Source organism: Triplophysa dalaica, chromosome 13 (genome assembly GCF_015846415.1).
Source record: "Triplophysa dalaica isolate WHDGS20190420 chromosome 13, ASM1584641v1, whole genome shotgun sequence".
Classification (NCBI taxonomy): Eukaryota; Metazoa; Chordata; class Actinopteri; order Cypriniformes; family Nemacheilidae; genus Triplophysa; species Triplophysa dalaica.
In genome coordinates, this window is record NC_079554.1 from 14,211,526 (window position 1) to 14,231,212 (window position 19,687).

Here is a 19,687-nt window from a genome sequence, read left to right on the forward strand (position 1 = left end):
TAAAGCATTTAAAGAGGAAACTAACTTCCTGGAACTACGTGAAGCCTTCATGAATCACGTGACACAAATGTCAAACTTCCGTTGGCGTAAAGTGTCAATGGTTCTGGCTACAACATACTCGGGTTGTCAAGGTACCATAAACATGTCTTACGATATTATACCAGCTGAAGTATCTCGATACCAAGCAGTATCACGATACTGTGACATAAAATTCAGATCTATACAAAAAACACAGATTTAAATTAAACATGTTGTATTTACTATAGTAAACTGTCTTATACTTTGCAATGGAATATGTTCTTGTATTGACTGTAGCAATTGGATAAATTGTAGCAAATACTGTAGTGTACTTCAATATTTACTATGATAAGACTAAAAAACACTAGTACGTGTGAGTTTTATTCGTTTACTGTAGTAAATACTAAAGTACACTAGATCATTTCACGTGGGAACTAATTCAAATGTGGGACAAAAATGTATTGATACAGCAGTGTTATATATAAAGGGAAATATTAGGCTTACTTTAAATGCAGAAGACGGCCAATAGGTGGCGATAAACACCGCCAAAAGGCAGATGTAAGTGTTCGAATGAATATCAATGCGCATATGCAACATGAATTACGGTACTACGATACTAGCGTTTCAAAAATAGAGAGGTATCGCGAGTATTTTGTAGCGGTTACCGTAGCGCCGGTACACCGGGCAACCCTATTTTAAAGAGGAGCGTTCGGTAAGTTACTCTGAAAAAGTAATTGAATACAAGTTAATTATTACATATTCAATCATGTTATTAGATAACTACAAATTACTTTCTCCGATAATAAATAACTACATAAATGATTCTTATTAATTGATGTGATAAATGTGAGAAGGATACGTTAAGCATACATTTCAAAGTTAGACTTAAAATATTGATGTCATTTCCACTAATGAATACATTACACAGTATTTAGTTAAATTACATCAGAAGTAATTGTAATTAAATGACAGAAAAATAAGAGTAATCCCTTCCTTTACTTTTTCTAGGAAAAGTAATTTAATTACAGTAACTAATTACTTAGTAACTACTTACACGCAACACTGCACAAGAGACATGAATGGGACATATATTTTTTAGCAAAACATAAGACGTTCCAAAGCATATTGTGAATATAAATTATTAAACTACACAAATAATAATAACAATTCGGTATCTTTAGAAACTAATTTTGTTCCTTTAATGTTGTTTTTGTAGATTGATGCACACAACAGGAAGCAAAGGTGAAAGTTAACAATGTCATCTAAAAACTTGAAATAGGACATACTTGTCCTGAAATTTAAATACAGTACAGTTAAGTGTCTTGCTCTTTAGCAGATTAAAACAAAACTTTCATGTTATTTGAACCTTACAAAGGTCATATCACGCATCATGTCACTGGCTACAGACAATTTATAAAATTGTTTAAATTATTTGCAAATATATATTTGAGAATATATAGGCGTGACTGTATTATTACTCATTTGTTATTTTCCGAGGACGCAGAGTCCTTTCAGTCGCAGACTGACTTGGTGTACTTTTAGTCGCAGATTGACATGGAGTCTTTTTAGTTGCAGACCGACGTGGAGTGCTTTTAGGCACAGGCGGACGTTTTCTCTTCAGGAACCGTCGTTCTACGTTGAGGACCTCTTTGTGGACTTGTGCTTGACTGACCCCCAGCAGAAATGAGAAGAGATCAAGGAGCCACACGTACATCCTGGGCAGGCTGGGCTCAATTTCTGAGAAATGATCGTTACAAGTACTAAAAAAGGAAAAGAGATCAGGCTTGTCAAAATCAGAACAACAGTTCATGCACAAAAACAGTAGCGCAAGGCCTTCCTTATGCTTTTGAAAGTAACTTTCATGCAAGTTTGTGACATAAGCAGAATCTAATGGACTTCATCTAAATAACTGGTCTCGATCCACAACAGTACTCAATCACTCACAGTGGGCAGACACTTAGAACTGTATGCCAGTATTTTCGGTTGGTCAGCCTCTTGACACCATTTTTCTTGAAAGTACAATTCAGCCGCTGTTTATGCAAACTGCGACCGTCTGAACCCTGTTCTTTTCCCCAGTGGAAGTGAAAGCTTGAGAAAGAGGTTGTGGTGGAAACCTGTTGTTCTGGAGAGGAGTCAGTTAACTTCTGAAATATGTGCTGCAAGTGATTAACAACACCTGAAGATGACAAAGCACAAAACATTCAACGAAATATTGAGATAATGACATCACTTATGAGGTGTGTTCATCTGATCTGATTTGCTTACGTCTCTTTTTGAAAACCAAACTCTTGTCTTTCTGAGATGTAATGAAAGGTTTGTGGGATTTCCATAGTTGTCTGTAAAAGCAAAAGGACACCACATCCACCACGACATCCGTTTACAATATGAAACATTTACAAAGTCAAACATCTCAGTCAGAGCTTTCACGCATCTTACCGGGCTTCTTCTCTTTCCATCTTCTGTCGAGCTCGCTCAAAGGCAGGCTGGATTATTTTATACCATCTTTCTACATTGAACACTGTTAGGAGCACATCATGAGGTAAATGAAGACTTCCAATAATATGCATCAAAGTATGCAACTAAATATTGTTTATATTATAGCAAAATGTCACAAATGAAGACCTTTCTTTTTCTTCTCACTGGCTGCTTTCCCATATGACATCCTTAAAACATAACAAGAAGAAATTTATTCAACAATTTAATAAAGTTGGTAAATTTCAAAGACGATTCTTCATTTTCAGTGACGCTCTTGTTACTAAAATAAATATTTTGGTGTGTTTAGACGTACCACTCCACCCGATCATCCAACTTGAAAAGGAGCTTCATGGTGACAATAATGACAGCTGCTGCCTGAATGTCATAGCATACGAGAGCAGGCTTCTGCTTGACAGGGTCAAAGGTCAGGAAGGAGTCATCTCCTATAGAAGCTACATCTATAACCTTGTGGACCCAAACAAGAAGCCCATCTGAAGAACAAAGAACATGAAAAGCATTACAGAGGGTTAAAATGTTAGGTGTCTTTATATAAAAAACAAAAGACGTTGTATTAACATTCAAGAAAACCCACCAGGGAGGTTAGATTCCATTAGATAGCGGACAGTAAGTGGAATTGGGTGGAGCAAGCAATCTTGAGAAACAGTTGGGAAGGCAGGCAATTTGATGACCTTAGCCAGATCTACAGCTTCTTTGTGGACCATTGAGTATGAAGGTATGGACTGTAGAAAACCAGCAGAGATGTTTACAGAAACGCATTAAAACATGTTGCATTGATTCAAGACTAAAGAAGCAGATTGATTTTTTCTCACATCTACTCGAAAGATTTGGGAATCTTGTCCGAATATTTTCATTTCTTTTGGAAGATACTCCTGAATGTTCAAATATGGAACACGTCTCTCGTTCACCAGCCTGCCAAAAAAATAAAACAAGCATCAAGTTTCAAATTGTCCCACCAAAAAATTTAAATAATTTATTCATTTAGCAGACACTTTTTTCCTCAAAGCCACTTACAACTAGGAGAGCATATAAACATTTTATCAACATTTTACAATGCCATGCTACTAGGAGCATTAAAGCTGGAGTAACCAAAGGAGAGAATGACCAACAAGGTTTTGTTTTTTTGACAGACAGACATACAGAGTTATTGGTTAGTCAAATAAATGCAGAACAGGTATATTTTGAGCAGAAGGATGCTGCAGTTAGGATGGAGGCTTGTAGGTCATCCAAAAAATAATTAAACGAATTTGCCGTTATCTTTCTGTAGGCCAGTGTCAGAGATTTAAACTTAATGCGGTCGGCAAATGGCATCCAGTGAAGTGAAATCAAGACATAAGTTACATGATTCTTTTAGGCTAATTGAAAACTAGACATGTAGCTGCATTCTGGGTAATTTGCAAACAAATCAGAAATAACAGCAGAAATGTTTAGAACAACATGATGTTAATGACATGACAGAAAGTGTCTGTCATCACGAAAGTGTCTGTCGTCACGAAACTGACAAAAACGTTCAGCAAACAGCGCTTCTAAAACAAGAGTCTGTCCTCCATACCTCAGTAAATCAGCCAGGGTGATGGCCTCTCGCACCCACAGCAGAGCCAGATAGCACAGAGCCAGCGTCCGTGGCATGGTCATAACATTACGGCTCTTCCTTCCTTTCACATATAACGCAGCATCTAAAGAGCCTGACCGTCTATTATTGGAGCAGTCTGGAGAAAAAAAACATGTTTAAATGGTAACAAAACGCATTGCTTGAAAAAAGTATCAGCTGACAGTGGGAGGAAAGGTTTTACCTGAGGTTGGCTTCCCTCCCTCTGAAGGAGCTCCTGTCAGAGACGACCCCTCACAAAATGGCCCAGCCTCTGGTTCACTCTCAGACTCAGATTTCAGATCCTGGAGAAGATGGGGGAGACTTTAGTTAACATGCAGTGTCTTTCAAGAAAACGATTATATATTTTTATCAAAAAAATATTTTACACTTACTGCTGAAAACCCAGCAGCGGAAACTGGATTGTTGACGAAAGCTTGCCCGGTGTTCTGCAGGTATCTCTTCCAGAAATTCCACATTACATCTGTCTGTAAAATAAAACACAAAATGAGACGTGCTATTTTCTCATCACCTCCTGTACTTCCAACTAGTAAATGAAAGTAACTGACCTTAAACTGCAAACAAACACCAAGACTAACCAAAGCATCAGCCTGGCATTTCAGAACGAACTGAAAACCCTCACAGACCATCCACTCTTGTGCAAATTCTGAAAATACAAAAAGAAGTCATCACAGTAAGTTCTCAAGTAAACCAAATGTAAATAAAGAACAAGAAATGTTGACTGACCCATTGCAGTATTCTTGGGTTTTGGGATGTATGAGATTTTGCTGTTGTAGCTGTAATGGCTGCACTCCCCCACCATGTCTCTTGTTCTCTAAAAGCAAAAAAAAATCCACATGTGAAGATATAGGCTAAAGATAAGACATGGTGATTTGTTAAATCTGTCCTCGAATTGTTTAATTCATGTGTCAATGTCTGGATCAGTTCCATTTAGAAAAAAAAGTTTCACAATTCAGTGAATGACTTGAGTGGCCTGTTTGAAAATTGCAAAACAAAGAAATAATAAATGTTGTCCTAGATAGTTCGGCATTGTAATATAATTTCGGTCACATTTTACGTTAGATTAAGTTCTTTACTCGCATTACTCTTCAGGTACACTGTTAACGTCACCATGCATTATCCAATGAAATGTACCAAGCATCTAACCAGCATATAGTGCAGTTAACGTAGTAACCTGTGTGAGATTTGCGAAAGACCCTAAAAATAATCAATTGCGCCAGTGTGACACTTATGACAATTAATGTGACTGTAGACAAACCTCGATCACATTGTGACAGTTTTTGCAGAAGAACTGTTCCTCTCCAGAAATGCCCCAGTCAACAGCAGCGCACCGGCCGCATGGCTCACTGTATCCATGCTGCATGCACAGACCAACAGGTAAATCAACAACAACAACTCTGCTCACCGAACAAATCGCTGTGAGAAAATGCAAAAATATCGTGCTCAACGTTTCACACTCACAGTGAGAAATTCGTCCATTATAGTATCTGCCGATTAAAGCTCGTGTATCAAGTTTTGCTTCGCTAGCTTCATCAAGCAGAGTTTACGTTTTTTTAATATGGCCGGCAAAATATATTTTTCATAATAAAAGCCAGAGGACGAACTCCATCGTACCAGCCAAAAATGTAAATAGAGACTAAATGCAAACTTTAGTGTCACTAGTAAACTTTTCTTTGGTTTTCACTGTTAATATTTCTTATTCGAATAATTTATAATGCAAAATGACCAATTAAAAATCACGTGTACTGTTTACATAATAATAGTTTTTGTGTGATTTATAAATATCACATACATATATGCGGAACAGAATATCCTATCAGACATTACAATAATGCCCCCGCAAATTAAATCTAATCCTAATGTTGTTACAATTATTAGTTTTCTTAACTGCTTTTACATTTTCTGCAACTACTTTGATCAGAAAAAGGAAGATTGCTCCAAATTATATTGTATATATATATTATTACAACACCACAAAATATCAACAAGAGATATTGTGAACTGATTTGTTTCCCTTTAATGTGATTTTGGTAGGTTGATGCTTCACACCAGCAAGCAATGGTGAAAATGTAACAGTTTCACCTTAAAACATTGAACGCGAGACAGAACGCGTCATAATGTAGAAAACACGCCCACCGTGGTGGAAAACAATCCAACCCTCTCCATTGACTTTCTTTTGCGGGAAGGTGCCTCCTTGTCATTTATGACTTATAACAACGATGTTTTAACACTACGGTGACAAGTTGTACAGTAAACAAGCTAAACAATACAAACGTTACAGTTTAGAGCTTCATTTAGAGAAATATAATTTGTAAAACTGACGTTTGGATATTTGATTCACAAGTGACAGTTTCCTGCCTACGTATCGTTAGACATATCCTGTCAGGATGCTGCAATTTATCCATTCTTCCTCGTCTTATTGCCTGTATCCACTCTTGTCCTCTTATAGTCTTGGCTTTTACGGTTCGGTAGCTTATAAAACCTAGTACACTTACATTTTACATTTAGGCATTTGGAAGACGCTTTTATACAAAGCGACTTACATTGGGTTATCCTATACATTTTACATAGGTATTTGCAATCCCCTGGAAGCCAACCCACAACCTTGCGTTGTTAACGCTATGCTCTTACCACTGAACTACAGGAAAGCACAGTTTTTTTAAGCTTCTTTACTGAACACCTTATTACACAGCAGCTTTTAGACATTGTTCTGTATAAGTCAGAAATAAAGAGGCAGCTTCTCCCAATAGAAAGTATATGGAGAGGGTTGCATTGTTTTTCCCCGGTGTGGGTGTGGCCTAAATGGGTAATAAATACAGTACATTTCACTCAAATGGTGATTATCCAAATTATAACAAAACTTTACATTATTTAACCTTACAAAGGTCATGTGATAGATCATGCCACAGATCAAATTGTGAAAAAGGTATATTTGAGAACAAATTCCGCTGCATTAGATTTTACTAGGTTTTTTTGTTTGTTTGTTTTTCCGCTTTTTGGGAGGAGGAGTCTCTTTAGACACAGGCAGACATTCTCTCTCCGTGAAGCGTCGTTCTATGTTGAGGACCTCTTTGTGGACTTGTGCTTGACTGACCCCCAGCAGAAATGAGAAGAGATCAAGGAGCCACACGTACATCCTGGGCAGGCTGGGCTCAATTTCCGAGAAATGATCGCTGCAAGTACTAAACAAGGATAAAAGATCAGGTTAGTCAGAATCAGAAATTGAAGCTTTGAATTGTAAGCTTTGCAATGGTCACTTAGAAAACTCTTATTTAAGAAACCACTGTTGTTAAATTTCTGTAGCACAAGCAGCATCCAATAGATTTAACAGAAATGGGGTCAAACTGGTACACCAGAAGAGCACTGAATGACTCACGGTGGGCAGACACTTAGAACTGTATGCCAGTATTTTCGGTTGGTCAGCCTCTTGACCCCTTTTTTCTTGAAGGTACAGTTCAGCCGGTGTTTATGCAAACTGAGACCGTCTGAACCCTGTTCTTTTCCCCAGTGGAAGTGAAAGCTTGAGAAAGAGGTTGAGGTGGAAACCTGTTGTTCCGGAGTGGAGTCAGTTAACTTCTGAAATCTGTGCTGCAAGTGATTAACAACACCTGAAGATGACAAAGCACAAAAAATTCAACGAAATATTGAGATAATGACATCACTTATGAGGTGTGTTCATCTGATCTGATTTGCTTACGTCTCTTTTTGAAAACCAAACTCTTGTCTTTCTGAGATGTAATGAAAGGTTTGTGGGATTTCCATAGTTGTCTGTAAAAGCAAAAGGACACCACATCCACCACGACATCCGTTTACAATATGAAACATTTACAAAGTCAAACATCTCAGTCAGAGCTTTCACGCATCTTACCGGGTTTCTTCTCTTTCCATCTTCTGTCGAGCTCGCTCAAAGGCAGGCTGGATTATTTTATACCATCTTTCTACATTGAACACTGTTAGGAGCACATCATGAGGTAAATGAAGACTTCCAATAATATGCATCAAAGTATGCAACTAAATATTGTTTATATTATAGCAAAATGTCACAAATGAAGACCTTTCTTTTTCTTCTCACTGGCTGCTTTCCCAGGTGACGTCCTTAAAAATCAACAAGAAGAAATTTATACAACAAGTCAATAAAGTTGGTAAATTTCAAAGAAGATTCTTCATTTTCAGTGACGCTCTTGTTACAAAAATAAATATTTTTGGTGTGTTGAGACATACCACTCCACCCGATCATCCAACTTGAAAAGGAGCTTCATGGTGACAATAATGACACCTGCTGCCTGAATGTCATAGCATATGAGAGCAGGCTTCTGCCTGACAGGGTCAAAGGTCAGGAAGGAGTCATCTCCTATAGAAGCTACATCTATAACCTTGTGGACCCAAATAAGAAGCCCATCTGAAGGAGAACAAAGAGCATGAAAAGCATTACAAACAGAGGGTTTAGAAGGGGGTGAATTCATTAAATATTAATTCAAAGTTACATAAATAAGATTCAACTGTTGCACTACTCACCAGGTAGGTTGGATTCCAGCAGATAGCGGACAGTAAGTGGAATTGGGTGGAGCAAGCAATCTCGAGTGACCATTGGGAAGGAAGGCAATTTCATAACCTGAGCTAGATCTACAGCTTCTTTGTGGACCATTGAATATGAAGGTATGGACTGCAAAAGACAGAAGAAGTAACATCTGTCAGAACACAATAAAAAACCCTTAAAACAGTCACGACTAAAGAAATGGACTGAATTTTCCTCACGTCCACTCGAAAGATTAGAGAATCTCTCCCAAATATTTTAATTTCTTCTGGAAAATTGTCGTGAATGTTCAAGTATGGAACACGTCTCTCTTTCACCAGCCTGCAATAAAGTCACAAAAAATATTATTTTATTTAATACAAATATCCTCAATAAAAATGTCACAGAAAATATTGAGCTATTGTTATAATAACGGACTAAAAAAGGTTAAACATATCTGCCGATTAATAGCACTTATGAAATAACATTCATACTCCATACCTCAGTAAATCAGCCAGAGTGATGGCCTCTCGCACCCACAGCAGAGCCAGATAGCACAGGGCCAGCGTCCGTGGCATGGTCATAACATTAAGGGTTTTACAGTCTATCCTTTTAATGTATGCCAAAGCATCCAAAGAGCCTGACCGTCCACCAGTGAAGCTGCCTGTACGGCAAAACATGTTTAGTTGTGAATAAAATGCAGTGCTTTAAATGAGGTACCAGGCATGAGTGGTTTTACCTGAGTCTTTAACCTCTCCTGCCTCTGAACGAGCCCCATCCAAAAATGAATACACAGAACAGACCACAGACTCGGTCTCACTGACCGACTCAGAGTTTTGATCCTGAAGAAGATGGGGAACACATAATTATTTATTATACATCATTTATCAAAAGAAAATGTTTATACACTTACCGCAGTGGAAATCGGGTTGCTGACGAAAGCTTGCCTGGTGTTCTGTAGAAATCTCTTCCAGAAATTCCACATTACTTCTGTCTATGAATATAAAAAGACACCATTTTTAATACAGGTAGTCCTATTTTCGTCACCTCCTGTACGCTCAAATTGAAGCAACTGACCTTAAACTGCAAACAAACACCAAGACTAACCAAAGCATCAGCCTGGCATTTCAGAACCAACTGAAAACCCTCACAGACCATCCACTCTTGTGCAAATTCTGTAAAAATACAAAAAGAAGCCATCACAGACAGTTCTCAGGTAAACAAAGGCAAATAAAGGACCAAAGACTTTGACTGACTGTTTTCAGTTTTCATGGATTTTGCCATCTTTGAGACTCTGCTGTTCTTTATGTCAAGGAATGATTCATCCGTCACCTCTCTCATTTTCTAGGAGCAATCACATTTTTAATTTATTTAATGATTATTAAATGGAATATTTACATAATAAACCTTGATCATTGGGTACATATGAGTACAAGTACAGTGATGGAGTAAGCATATAGTTATGCGGTGTAACACTCATGACAATTAATATAAAGTTAGACTATAGACAAACCTCGATCACATTGTGGCAGTTTTTGCAGAAGAATTGTTCCTCTAAAGAAATCCCCCAGTCAACAGCAGCGCACTGACCGCATGGCTCAGTGTATCCATCCTAAATGCACAAACCAACAGGTAAATCAACAACTCTGCTCACCGAACAAATCGCTGTGAGAAAATGCAAAAATATCATTCCAACGTTTCACACTCACGGCGGTATATTCGTCCATGGTGGCATCAGCCGATCAAAATGTAATCAACAATTTTGTTGTTCTTAGCTCTCATCAAGTTAACATTTTCAATATGGCGGCGAAAATATTTTTCATAATAAAAGTCGGAGAACGAAACTCAGCCATGCCAATTTATCTACTTAAAGTAAACTTAGAGTGTTACTAGTAAAACTTTCTTTGTATATTACACTCGATATTAGTTATTATTCAATCGTCATGTTCATTTATATGAAAAATCTCTAACGTCCCTTATGCAGTTAACATAATATTAGTGTTTGAGTGCGATTTTGAAAGTTGATTTATAAAGAGCAGAAATTGTCTTGCAAAGTTAACAGTAGATGGCGTATGTGTCCACGAGGCTGTTTGAGCTTTTAACGTTCATCAACAAGAGTGCATGAATTATCCCATAATTTCCTTTGAACAATAACTGAGCTGCATCCTCCGGGTTTAATTGCTCTTTTTAGTACACACTGATATAAGAGTGCCACCCATAGTTTGTGTGGGTGTAAAATTGGGCAGGCCGGTCACAGTGTATATTTGTATTATTATAAAATTTGGGACAACAGTGCCATCGAACCAGTGAAAAGCTGAGGGTAGAAGCCTTATATTATTTAATGATTTTAAAATCATATTTATTTTTTAACCTTTATACAAGTTATCTTATTTTAATAGTATAGGCTTACATGCTTTCCTGTAGCTCAGTGGTAAGAGCATTGCGAAGGTTGTGGGTTCGATCCCAGGGGATTGCAACTACCTATGTAAAATGTATAGGATAAAGTAATGTAAGTCACTTTGGATAAAAGCGTCTGCCAAATGCGTAAATGTTTATAGTACATGTTGAACAGAATCTCCTTTCTTCTTCCTTCAAAGATTTCATAAAATATATGAATGTCTGTATGTTTTTTTTTGCAGATGACTTGTGTGAAAAGTAAAACAAATAGAGTTGAATACAAAAGTAGGCTACCATTAATGGAAATCTGTTTTTTTAAGTCATAATAACATGTCTTTTCTAGTTATTTTCAGGTGTGTGCATCAGCAATCCCCTTCACACACTCACACACATACAAAGTCCTTTAAAGATGCTGCTTCTTGCACCACGGGACCAATTTCATGGTTTAGTGGCTTGCAGGCAATCTTTCATGCTCTCTATGCAATGCGCAGCATTGTTGTCTATGGAAATCAGGAACAGTCAGTAACTGCTGGTGTGGGTATTATTCATCATACTAAAACACACGTTTCATACCCACTCGTCCTCCACGGGTGTCACAAGCGGAGGATAAAGATTGTGGGCGGCTGTGGGTGTGCTACGCTGCTCGGGTGAAGAGAAAATTATACTGAGCCTTTCTCACTTGGCTTTTAGCTGTATGAATATTACATGCTCTTACACCTTTTTCAATCACGACTCTGCTTCCTCTTTGTCACCGGCAGCTGAGGTTGTCCATAAACAATATTTACTATGAAACATAACACTAAACCCTGACTAAATTTTGCCCACCTTCTCACACTTGCTTGGTGGGCAGCAGCTTTCTCTGGTGTTAGGATGCTGACGTCTGTGACGTGTGTCAGCGGTGAGGTAATCTAAGGGTGAAGAGAGAGGCATTGTGAATAATCAAATATGCAAAAACAAACATCAAGGTTAAAAGTCCAGCAAAAATTATTTACATAAAACTCCATGTTTTTATGAGCTCAATTCCCTACTTATAGGGAATATCTGCTGTTTAAAGACATTTAAAGTTATAAGGAACAAACCAAAATATACGTTTTAAAATGTGTCATTTTGGGGTGAATTAGTCCTGTGTGAATGTGTGAAAGAAAATGTGAACAAGAATATGCAGTACAGTATATTCTATTGTGAACAAACTACTGTAATAGAGGAATATTAATGACATCAATAACGTCATTCACCTTTATTTCTTTCCAGCATTCACATACAGGTTTTGATGTGCCAAGATGGACGCAGTGGAATCTTCATTCTGTTTTCACACCAACTACGCACATGGAAAATCCTACTGTTGCCAACCTAAGGTCTGCGTCCCAATGGTTACCATAGAAACCACATCACGTAGAGGCACACTGAATGGCAGGGGTGCTCATGCATAATCAATGATGAAAGCATATGTGGTGTGCAATAGTTTTCCTCTTACAGAGGGTATCAGAATTGTTAATACATCAACAGATCCAGATGCTTTGCAGGTTCTGAGTTGACTACCACTTTACAGAATATGATTGATTAGGCATTGATATCAGGGTTCACCTCAGGTATCAGGTTTTCATTCAAAATAGTTGTCGCCTTTATGGTCCATAGAGAAGCACTGCATATAAGTGAGACTACACACACACTGTATTTTAGTTCCTCCCCATCACTCTGGAAAAAATGACCTCATTGGCATCATTAGTCACTAGTACCCTGTCAGCAGACCCGCTGTTTACTCAACCCTCCATCACTATGGCGATGAAAGCTTCACATACTGTATATCCTATCTCTTAAAAATACGCATCTAGATAGGCAAATGTTTATAGTGTTAAAGTCAGTCTTGACTGTATCACTGTCTATCCAAACAAGATATCCAACATCTGCATAAGCTTAACGCTTCTAGCATAAAACCCGGTCTAGAGAACACTAAAGCCGACACATATTACCTTCATCTCCAGCATCACACACAGCTTCTTAGACTATTGTTTTCCATTCTTAAATCCAACCAAAAGGCTATTTGTTTCAGCCTAAGAATCCCACTTTCCCACACCAGCAATATTTTTCAGGGAATGCCTAACAGAGCTTGATCAGCAATTGACTAACATTACGTTTTAACAGCCAGTTTAAAATATACTGTGGTGAGCAGAATGGGATGACATGTTTTGCTTGATTCTAGTCATTAGAGAAAATAAATATTTTACTGTATATTACCTTCATAGCAATATGATCAATAAAAATATGATCATTTCAATTTGTTTCTTCGTGTTAATTACTATATTTAAAAAAAACGTGACATTTTCTGTAAACTGGAAAACAAATATGCTGTTAAATTATGAAAAAAAAGTTTTTATATTGTATAGTTTTCCCCATTTCTCTTTTAAATGTTGTTCTTTAATTTTATAGTTTTTGACTGTATTTTAAAAATGACATAAAAAGCTGTAAACACTGCTAAGTTCAACATTTTAGCAGGAAAATCTGAAAAAATTCTGTGAAAATTATAGTCAATTTTATTTGATTTCTACCACTAACCCCCACCTGCTAAAGGATTGTGGAGAATACAATACTTGGCGTGGGATAACTGGGGCTGTCTCCATAGCAACTACTGATGGACTCTGAAGAAGAGAGAGAGAGAGAGAGAGAGAGAGAGGATGTGTGAGAATAGGAGAGGGACTGGAAAACAGGAATTCTATGGTAACTCCTAGAATCCAACTAAAATGAAACCCATGTCAAATGTCTTCTATACATTTTAAGCAGTAATAACAGGCCTCTCATAAAACTTATATTAAAATTGTGCTTAATATTATTTTTAAATGACAGTAAGGCAGAACATATGTGTGTGAGCAGTGCATAGGAGCACACTCTTCTGTTTAGGATTGGCAAACAGACATAAGGACTTAATGTTAAACATTTTGCCAGTCATACCTTTGATGAGTACGTCATGGTTCTTAACTATTGGGTCATGCTTTGCAATCTACTGTCAGGGTTAAATCTGTCTGCCAGGTTTTACAAACGTAGGGAGTAATTTGGTGCCTCATTCATAAACCGTTGCTTTATTTATCTACTGTAATAACATGTTGTGATCTCCATCTTCAACTGAGAAGATAAGAGCTGTAACATTTTCTTCACATGCAGGGGAGAGAAGGAGGGTGTGCAAGATGACTTTTTCCTAATTATTTTGTTCACTTTGATCATTTTGATTTATACATCATTATATATCAAATTATAATTAATACAGTTCTTTACTATGACCATGAAGGGGAGAGGCTGAGGGCACAAAGAGAAATGAAAGGACAAAAGGGGAACTATGTAAGTGTTTGTATTCATGTATTCATACACATTCAAGGCATAGGACTTTGTACTCTTTGTTTCCATGGGCTATAAGAACAATGAATACCCTACTAATAATTAATTATTTATGGTCTTTTTTTGATGTGTATATTTTGACTTTTGTTTTTTAGTAATGTTACATTATGTGTTTTTTAAACTGCCCTAAGGGGGAGTTGCACTTAAATTTTGTTATATTCTAATACATGGATAATAAACTAAAATAACAAACTAACTAACTCCAGTTGGCAACTTTTCCTATTGTAGTTTATTCTTGAACATTCTAGTATTTATTTACAAGTAAGTAAAGATAAATAGATCCATTATCAAAATAGATGATAATGTAATGCTTAAATCCACATTATATGGAGTACGTCACACCATCTTGTCTGTCATCGTGTGACTGCATGTGATTGATGTGATAAAAGATTGGACAGTTTATTCGACAGCTGAGTAATATTTCTTATCCTTGATAAGATTGTTATAGTACACTTGAAAGATGAGATACTCATTGTTTTGCAGTGAGGTGTGTTATTTTTACCCTAAAGTGCCAAGTGTTTGGTTACCACTGCGCTTCACCCATCTGTCTTAACCGAGGACTATAATTATAGCTGTTATTGACCCGTTTACTCTTAATGGCACTTCCACACTTCAAAGAGAGATATTCGCTGTCCAGCCAAATGTTAACCCACACTTCAGTTTGAGAATCACCTCTGTGAAACTAAATAAGATGCAAAATCACATGGTGTTATATTGTATATTCTGTGTAAATTCTTCATGGTATGTATTTTGCTCAACTTGAACTTTTTATCTTGTACATTTTATTATGGAAATTTGGGGGTGCAAAAAAGTAGTATTTAAATACACTCTGGCTATAAATGTAAGATTGCTGGGTATTAACATGCATTAGTCTGAAAAAAATCTCCTGCTAAGCATGCACACATCATAGATTAACAGAACAAAGCCCATTCTATTTGTCATCAATGTTAATGTAAGGTTATGAGGCTTTTAGTCGTAAATTTTTTTAGAAAATGACATCACACCTGCCCACACACATGAATTATGCAGTCTTTGTTCTTTTATCACATGCACATCTCACCCTCTCCTTATTAGCAACATACTTGTTTAGTTAATGTGTGTGTGCGCACGTGTGTTTGTGTCTGCATTGCTTTAGTGGTACAAAGAGTATGTATTCGACACACATCCTGACAAAAACTGAAAATGTACAGAGTGTTGTTTAAAAGGCTACACATTTGTATGAAGTTGATTACACATTTGCAAATGTGTAGTTGGATCAAAAATGTCCCCACAAGGTAAAAAATTATTGGTTTACCAGTTAAACTGGACTAGACACACACACACAGATTTTGAGTACATTAAAGCTCTTTGGGCTTGTGTGGGATGTATTTTTTAGAGTGATGAAATCTCATTACCAGACTGGGTCTTCATGTCCAGTTTCTTTGCTTTAAGCACTGTCCTTACGCAACTCGCTCACTTTAAGTTGGGAGGAACACTATGTGACATACTATATTACAGTTGCGGCCAGTGACTTTTTAACTGGGTATGCTGAGTGATTACTATCATCATCACAGCAAAAACATGTGAAAACAGCAGATTTACAATACAGTTTGCTATGCCCTGCACAACACTAGAAGCACAATGCAAAAAATAAATACTGATCTCAGGTGATTAACACTCTTTGTACACATTTATGGTGCAGAAACCAGATAAGCTATCACAGCTGTCTTCCTGAATTACAAATGAACGCAATCCAAATGATTTAAAAGTGTCAGTGTTGACAGAACTGTTATAGCAGCCCCTAGAAAGCCAAGCGTCTCCTGATGGGTTTGGGAAGGTAATGAGCCCATGTACAGTATTTTTTTCTCATTCAGACTAAACACACATTGACTGTATGTTTGCAATTGACATCACTGGCTTGAGTCACGACCAGGTTGAAATAAAGGAGCCCTGACTTCTATGACACTTTTATAATGTGGCAAACATGCCGTGTGTTTGACGTGCTCAATTAATTTTTGATCATGAGTGCTGAGGCCGAGTGGTCTACGGGCTCCATATGTGCAGTGCTCTCTTTCACTCTCTCTTGGACTGAGAGCTTATCTGATATCCTGAGCTTCATGTTTTTTATTGAATGGAATTACAAACCAGAGGAAGGGTTGACTGTGTTTGTAAAATTATTTAAATGAGAAAAAGATAAAAAAAATTGTGTGCATCTGACAGGAACCAAGCAATTGTCTGCTTTACAATATATCGCACAACCTATAACTATGTCACAATATATGATTAGTTATCATATTTGTGTTTATAACTTAGACACACAACACCACTGAGACGTACCTTGCTGATATTATGTTGCCATGCACAAAAAATGTATCACTAAAAACCTCAAAATGCTAATAGTATCTCTCAATAACATGCAGTTTCACTTCAGACATTAACCGGCTGGAGTAATTTAATTTACTTTGATGATGGATGTTTTTTTTGAGCTTCGTGATGTTGGCATTCATATTACATAGCATGGCGGTGGCAGGTTTTATTTTTAAAATGATTTCATATTAAATAAGTTAGAAATACAGTTGGGTAGCATCAGGGTGAGTAATTTATGAGAGTTTTTATATTTCTGTGAACTGTTGCTTTTAAGAGATCATATCTGGATTTTTCTTGACACATAATTCTGAGGATTTACAGGAGTCCACAGATGTTTGAATCAGGTAGAACATCAGAACAGCCATTTTCAGCAACACTATAACAGCTTCTGTAAAGTGACGAATGAACCCCAGACTACCAGCAGCAAAAATGAGGGTGATAGCATATTCACTTTTACATTTATGCATTTGTCAGACGTTTTTATCCAAAGCGACTTACATAGGTATTTGCAATCCCCTGGGATTGAACCAACAACCTTGGGTATGTCATAGTCTTATAAATCAAAGCATCTCAGGAATAAGGTGACAACATGGTGCCTCATCTGTATAGTGACTTTTGCTTTTGAGACCCCCCAGTAAATGAATAGGACTATAATTCAATAACATCACCAACTCTTCAGACATGTTTAGAGTCTGATCATGGCTCTTTAATTTTCAGCCTGGATAGATGCAGTGCAGCTGAGAAAAGCTGTGAGTGTCGGAGAATAAATTAGTAGAAAAAATATAGTGGAAAAATTTTCAATGGTAGTCAAAAGTTCCCCAGAACTGTTTGCTTTCCTGCAGTCTTACAAATATCTTAATGCTAGACAGAATAAAGCAAGTTCTCCTACAATATATTCAATGGTGGCCAATAACTGTTTTATTACAAGGATTCTTCCAAATATCTATAAAAAAGAAATTCATACAGATATGGAACAACTTGAAGGAAATGTTCCTTTAATTTTGCCAAATTGTGTATAACGTTAACCTTTATGACAGCCTGTCTAAATGCAACTTTTTTGTGCTGTAAAACACAGTTTTTGTAATCTGTGGTATATTTGCCATGACCTAATGTTTAAACAATGTTGCAACAATAATTGTACATTAAATACGTAATTTTTTTTTTTCAGGAAAATGTCTCTGGGCGTTGTCTTGTCTCCTGAAAACCTGCTTGGAAAAAAGCTTACTCATAACTGGTATCATAGCCATGTCCTTCAATGTACGGTGTTCAGAAAAGGCCCAGGAACTTATCAGCAGAATCATTCTGGAAATTACTAAAATAAATATATCACATAGATTGTAATAGTGCTCGCCTGTGCAGAAAGTGTGAACCGACAGCCTGACTGATCTAGTTCACAAACATGGGTGACGGTAGGCTGGCTGGGAAAGTGAAAGTGTTTAAAACTAAAAGCTGGATTAATTACAAATTTTTTGCACTACATATGAAAATGTTCAAGTAACGCATTATAGGCTATTAACTTCCAAGAGCTGGAACATCAACCGTATTTTACTGGTTCCATCACGACAGTGAAAGTGAGCTCTAAAGAAATGGTTTGAAAGTATGTGGGTAACCTGATGGTGTGCCTACACATATCCTGGGCCTGAATCCCAATACATCTTTGGCTTTTCTAATCAGCTGCATTTGATGTCCCAGACCTGTTTAAATCTTCTCCCGCCCTCTTTCTCCTTCCTTTCCCTATGAATGTTTTACAGCCCTCAGATCAGAGAAGGAGCAGCACGTCAGAAACTTTACATAAATGCACAGCACTCCTGAAGCACTCAGCATATTGCATGCTCTCATTTCTCCGCAGCTCCCCGAGCAGATGCAAGTGTCAGATAAGCCAAGCAGGCTGAATGTATGCTTTAATGTATAACTGATCTCTGGCAAAATAATATTTCCATTAAAACCTAATATGAAGTTAAGGACGATTTAGAAAGCAGCAATACAAAATGGATTATGAAATGATTTCCTGTAAGAGCACTTTAGCTTTTTGAAAAGATGCAGCTCATAAGAACAGAATTCTACACCTAGAATTCTCCCCATTGCATTTGCATGGGCAAATAATGGCAGCCCTGTCATTTTAGATGAATAAGCCTTTATTCATTAAACAGAGGGTAATGAGTGAAATACAGGCACATAATTAAGCATCTCTTTTTTATTCATGTGATTCAGTGAAATATAATCTGCTTAAAACATTCAATGAAAAGTATCTACTTCGCATTGTTAAGTGTTCATATGTTTACAGTATAGCGTGGCGGAATGTCATGTCACGATACAGAAAAGCATCATTTAGTAAACACCATTTTTTGTGCCTTCAGGTCCTTGAGAAACTATGATTAACAAAAGGATGGAATCCGAGCTCATTCTAAACCAGTAACTGATATGTGTTTTTTCCTGCTTCAGAGAATGTGGCCTATACGCAGATGTGAATGAGGCCATCCCCTATTTTCACTCTAGCCCCATTTGTTTCATGGCACCATGTTTTTTTGATCAACAGTAATGTATTAAACAAAACCCCAGGTGACATCACAGTCTAACAATACAGTTGAACGAGTTTTCTGTGTGTAATTGTGTAGGACCGTTGTTGTTCATTCTGTAACCCTAACCCAGGACTATCGAAAAACGAGTCAAACATGTTTATTTGCATTGGAAACACTCACTGTCCAAGATAGGAACTAAAAGCAGGGTTTCAGTATTTTCCTCAAATGAACGATAACACTCATTTTAAAAAACATTCGCATTTTGCACAAAGGGTTCTGCCTTAGATAAAGTAAAAATGTAAAAAATGCACGCCGCAGCGTGCACAAGAATTCGAGGGGGTGTGTCCATTGCGATGAGAATGGCTCTAAATCGCGTAAATCCCATGGCCTCAGACGGGACCTCCT

The 19,687-nt window shown here is 37.2% G+C and overlaps 2 protein-coding genes and 1 long non-coding RNA gene across 3 annotated transcripts; 1 reads left to right on the forward strand and 2 right to left on the reverse strand.

Annotated features, from left to right (window-relative positions):
- Positions 1 to 662: 662 nt before the first annotated feature.
- LOC130434461 (uncharacterized) lies at positions 663 to 1,706 on the forward strand. Its single transcript, XR_008908678.1, has 3 exons — positions 663 to 730; positions 1,235 to 1,260; positions 1,588 to 1,706. It is a non-coding gene; the product is annotated as an uncharacterized LOC130434461 (long non-coding RNA).
- LOC130434459 (TATA box-binding protein-associated factor RNA polymerase I subunit B-like) lies at positions 1,191 to 5,694 on the reverse strand. Its single transcript, XM_056764642.1, has 15 exons — positions 5,582 to 5,694; positions 5,379 to 5,477; positions 4,847 to 4,934; positions 4,669 to 4,766; positions 4,495 to 4,587; positions 4,305 to 4,404; positions 4,064 to 4,220; positions 3,324 to 3,423; positions 3,086 to 3,233; positions 2,807 to 2,984; positions 2,641 to 2,681; positions 2,455 to 2,536; positions 2,284 to 2,354; positions 1,963 to 2,194; positions 1,191 to 1,778 (listed from the first exon to the last, which is right to left on the reverse strand). Exons 1-15 carry the CDS (start codon positions 5,597 to 5,599, stop codon positions 1,493 to 1,495), a joined length of 1,791 nt encoding a protein of 596 aa, XP_056620620.1. The 5' UTR covers positions 5,600 to 5,694; the 3' UTR covers positions 1,191 to 1,492.
- Positions 5,695 to 6,120: 426 nt separating this feature from the next.
- LOC130434368 (TATA box-binding protein-associated factor RNA polymerase I subunit B-like) lies at positions 6,121 to 10,440 on the reverse strand. The gene is made up of 15 exons (XM_056764502.1): positions 10,343 to 10,440; positions 10,147 to 10,245; positions 9,890 to 9,977; positions 9,711 to 9,808; positions 9,547 to 9,627; positions 9,373 to 9,475; positions 9,135 to 9,297; positions 8,876 to 8,975; positions 8,636 to 8,783; positions 8,342 to 8,519; positions 8,175 to 8,215; positions 7,989 to 8,070; positions 7,818 to 7,888; positions 7,497 to 7,728; positions 6,121 to 7,302 (listed from the first exon to the last, which is right to left on the reverse strand). Exons 1-15 carry the CDS (start codon positions 10,358 to 10,360, stop codon positions 7,074 to 7,076), a joined length of 1,731 nt encoding a protein of 576 aa, XP_056620480.1. The 5' UTR covers positions 10,361 to 10,440; the 3' UTR covers positions 6,121 to 7,073.
- Between the last annotated feature and the right edge of the window lie 9,247 nt (positions 10,441 to 19,687).

What these genes read in the sequence shown, in the direction of transcription:
- LOC130434459 (XM_056764642.1), bottom strand. An exon ending in GGGAGGGAAGCCAACCTCAG is followed by an intron (nt 4,221 to 4,304) that starts GTAAAACCTTTC and finishes TTTTTTCTCCAG; the next exon opens with ACTGCTCCAATAATAGACGG. An exon ending in CCCAAATCTTTCGAGTAGAT is followed by an intron (nt 3,234 to 3,323) that starts GTGAGAAAAAAT and finishes GGTTTTCTACAG; the next exon opens with TCCATACCTTCATACTCAAT.
- LOC130434368 (XM_056764502.1), bottom strand. An exon ending in AGGAGAGGTTAAAGACTCAG is followed by an intron (nt 9,298 to 9,372) that starts GTAAAACCACTC and finishes TTTGCCGTACAG; the next exon opens with GCAGCTTCACTGGTGGACGG. An exon ending in CTCTAATCTTTCGAGTGGAC is followed by an intron (nt 8,784 to 8,875) that starts GTGAGGAAAATT and finishes TGTCTTTTGCAG; the next exon opens with TCCATACCTTCATATTCAAT.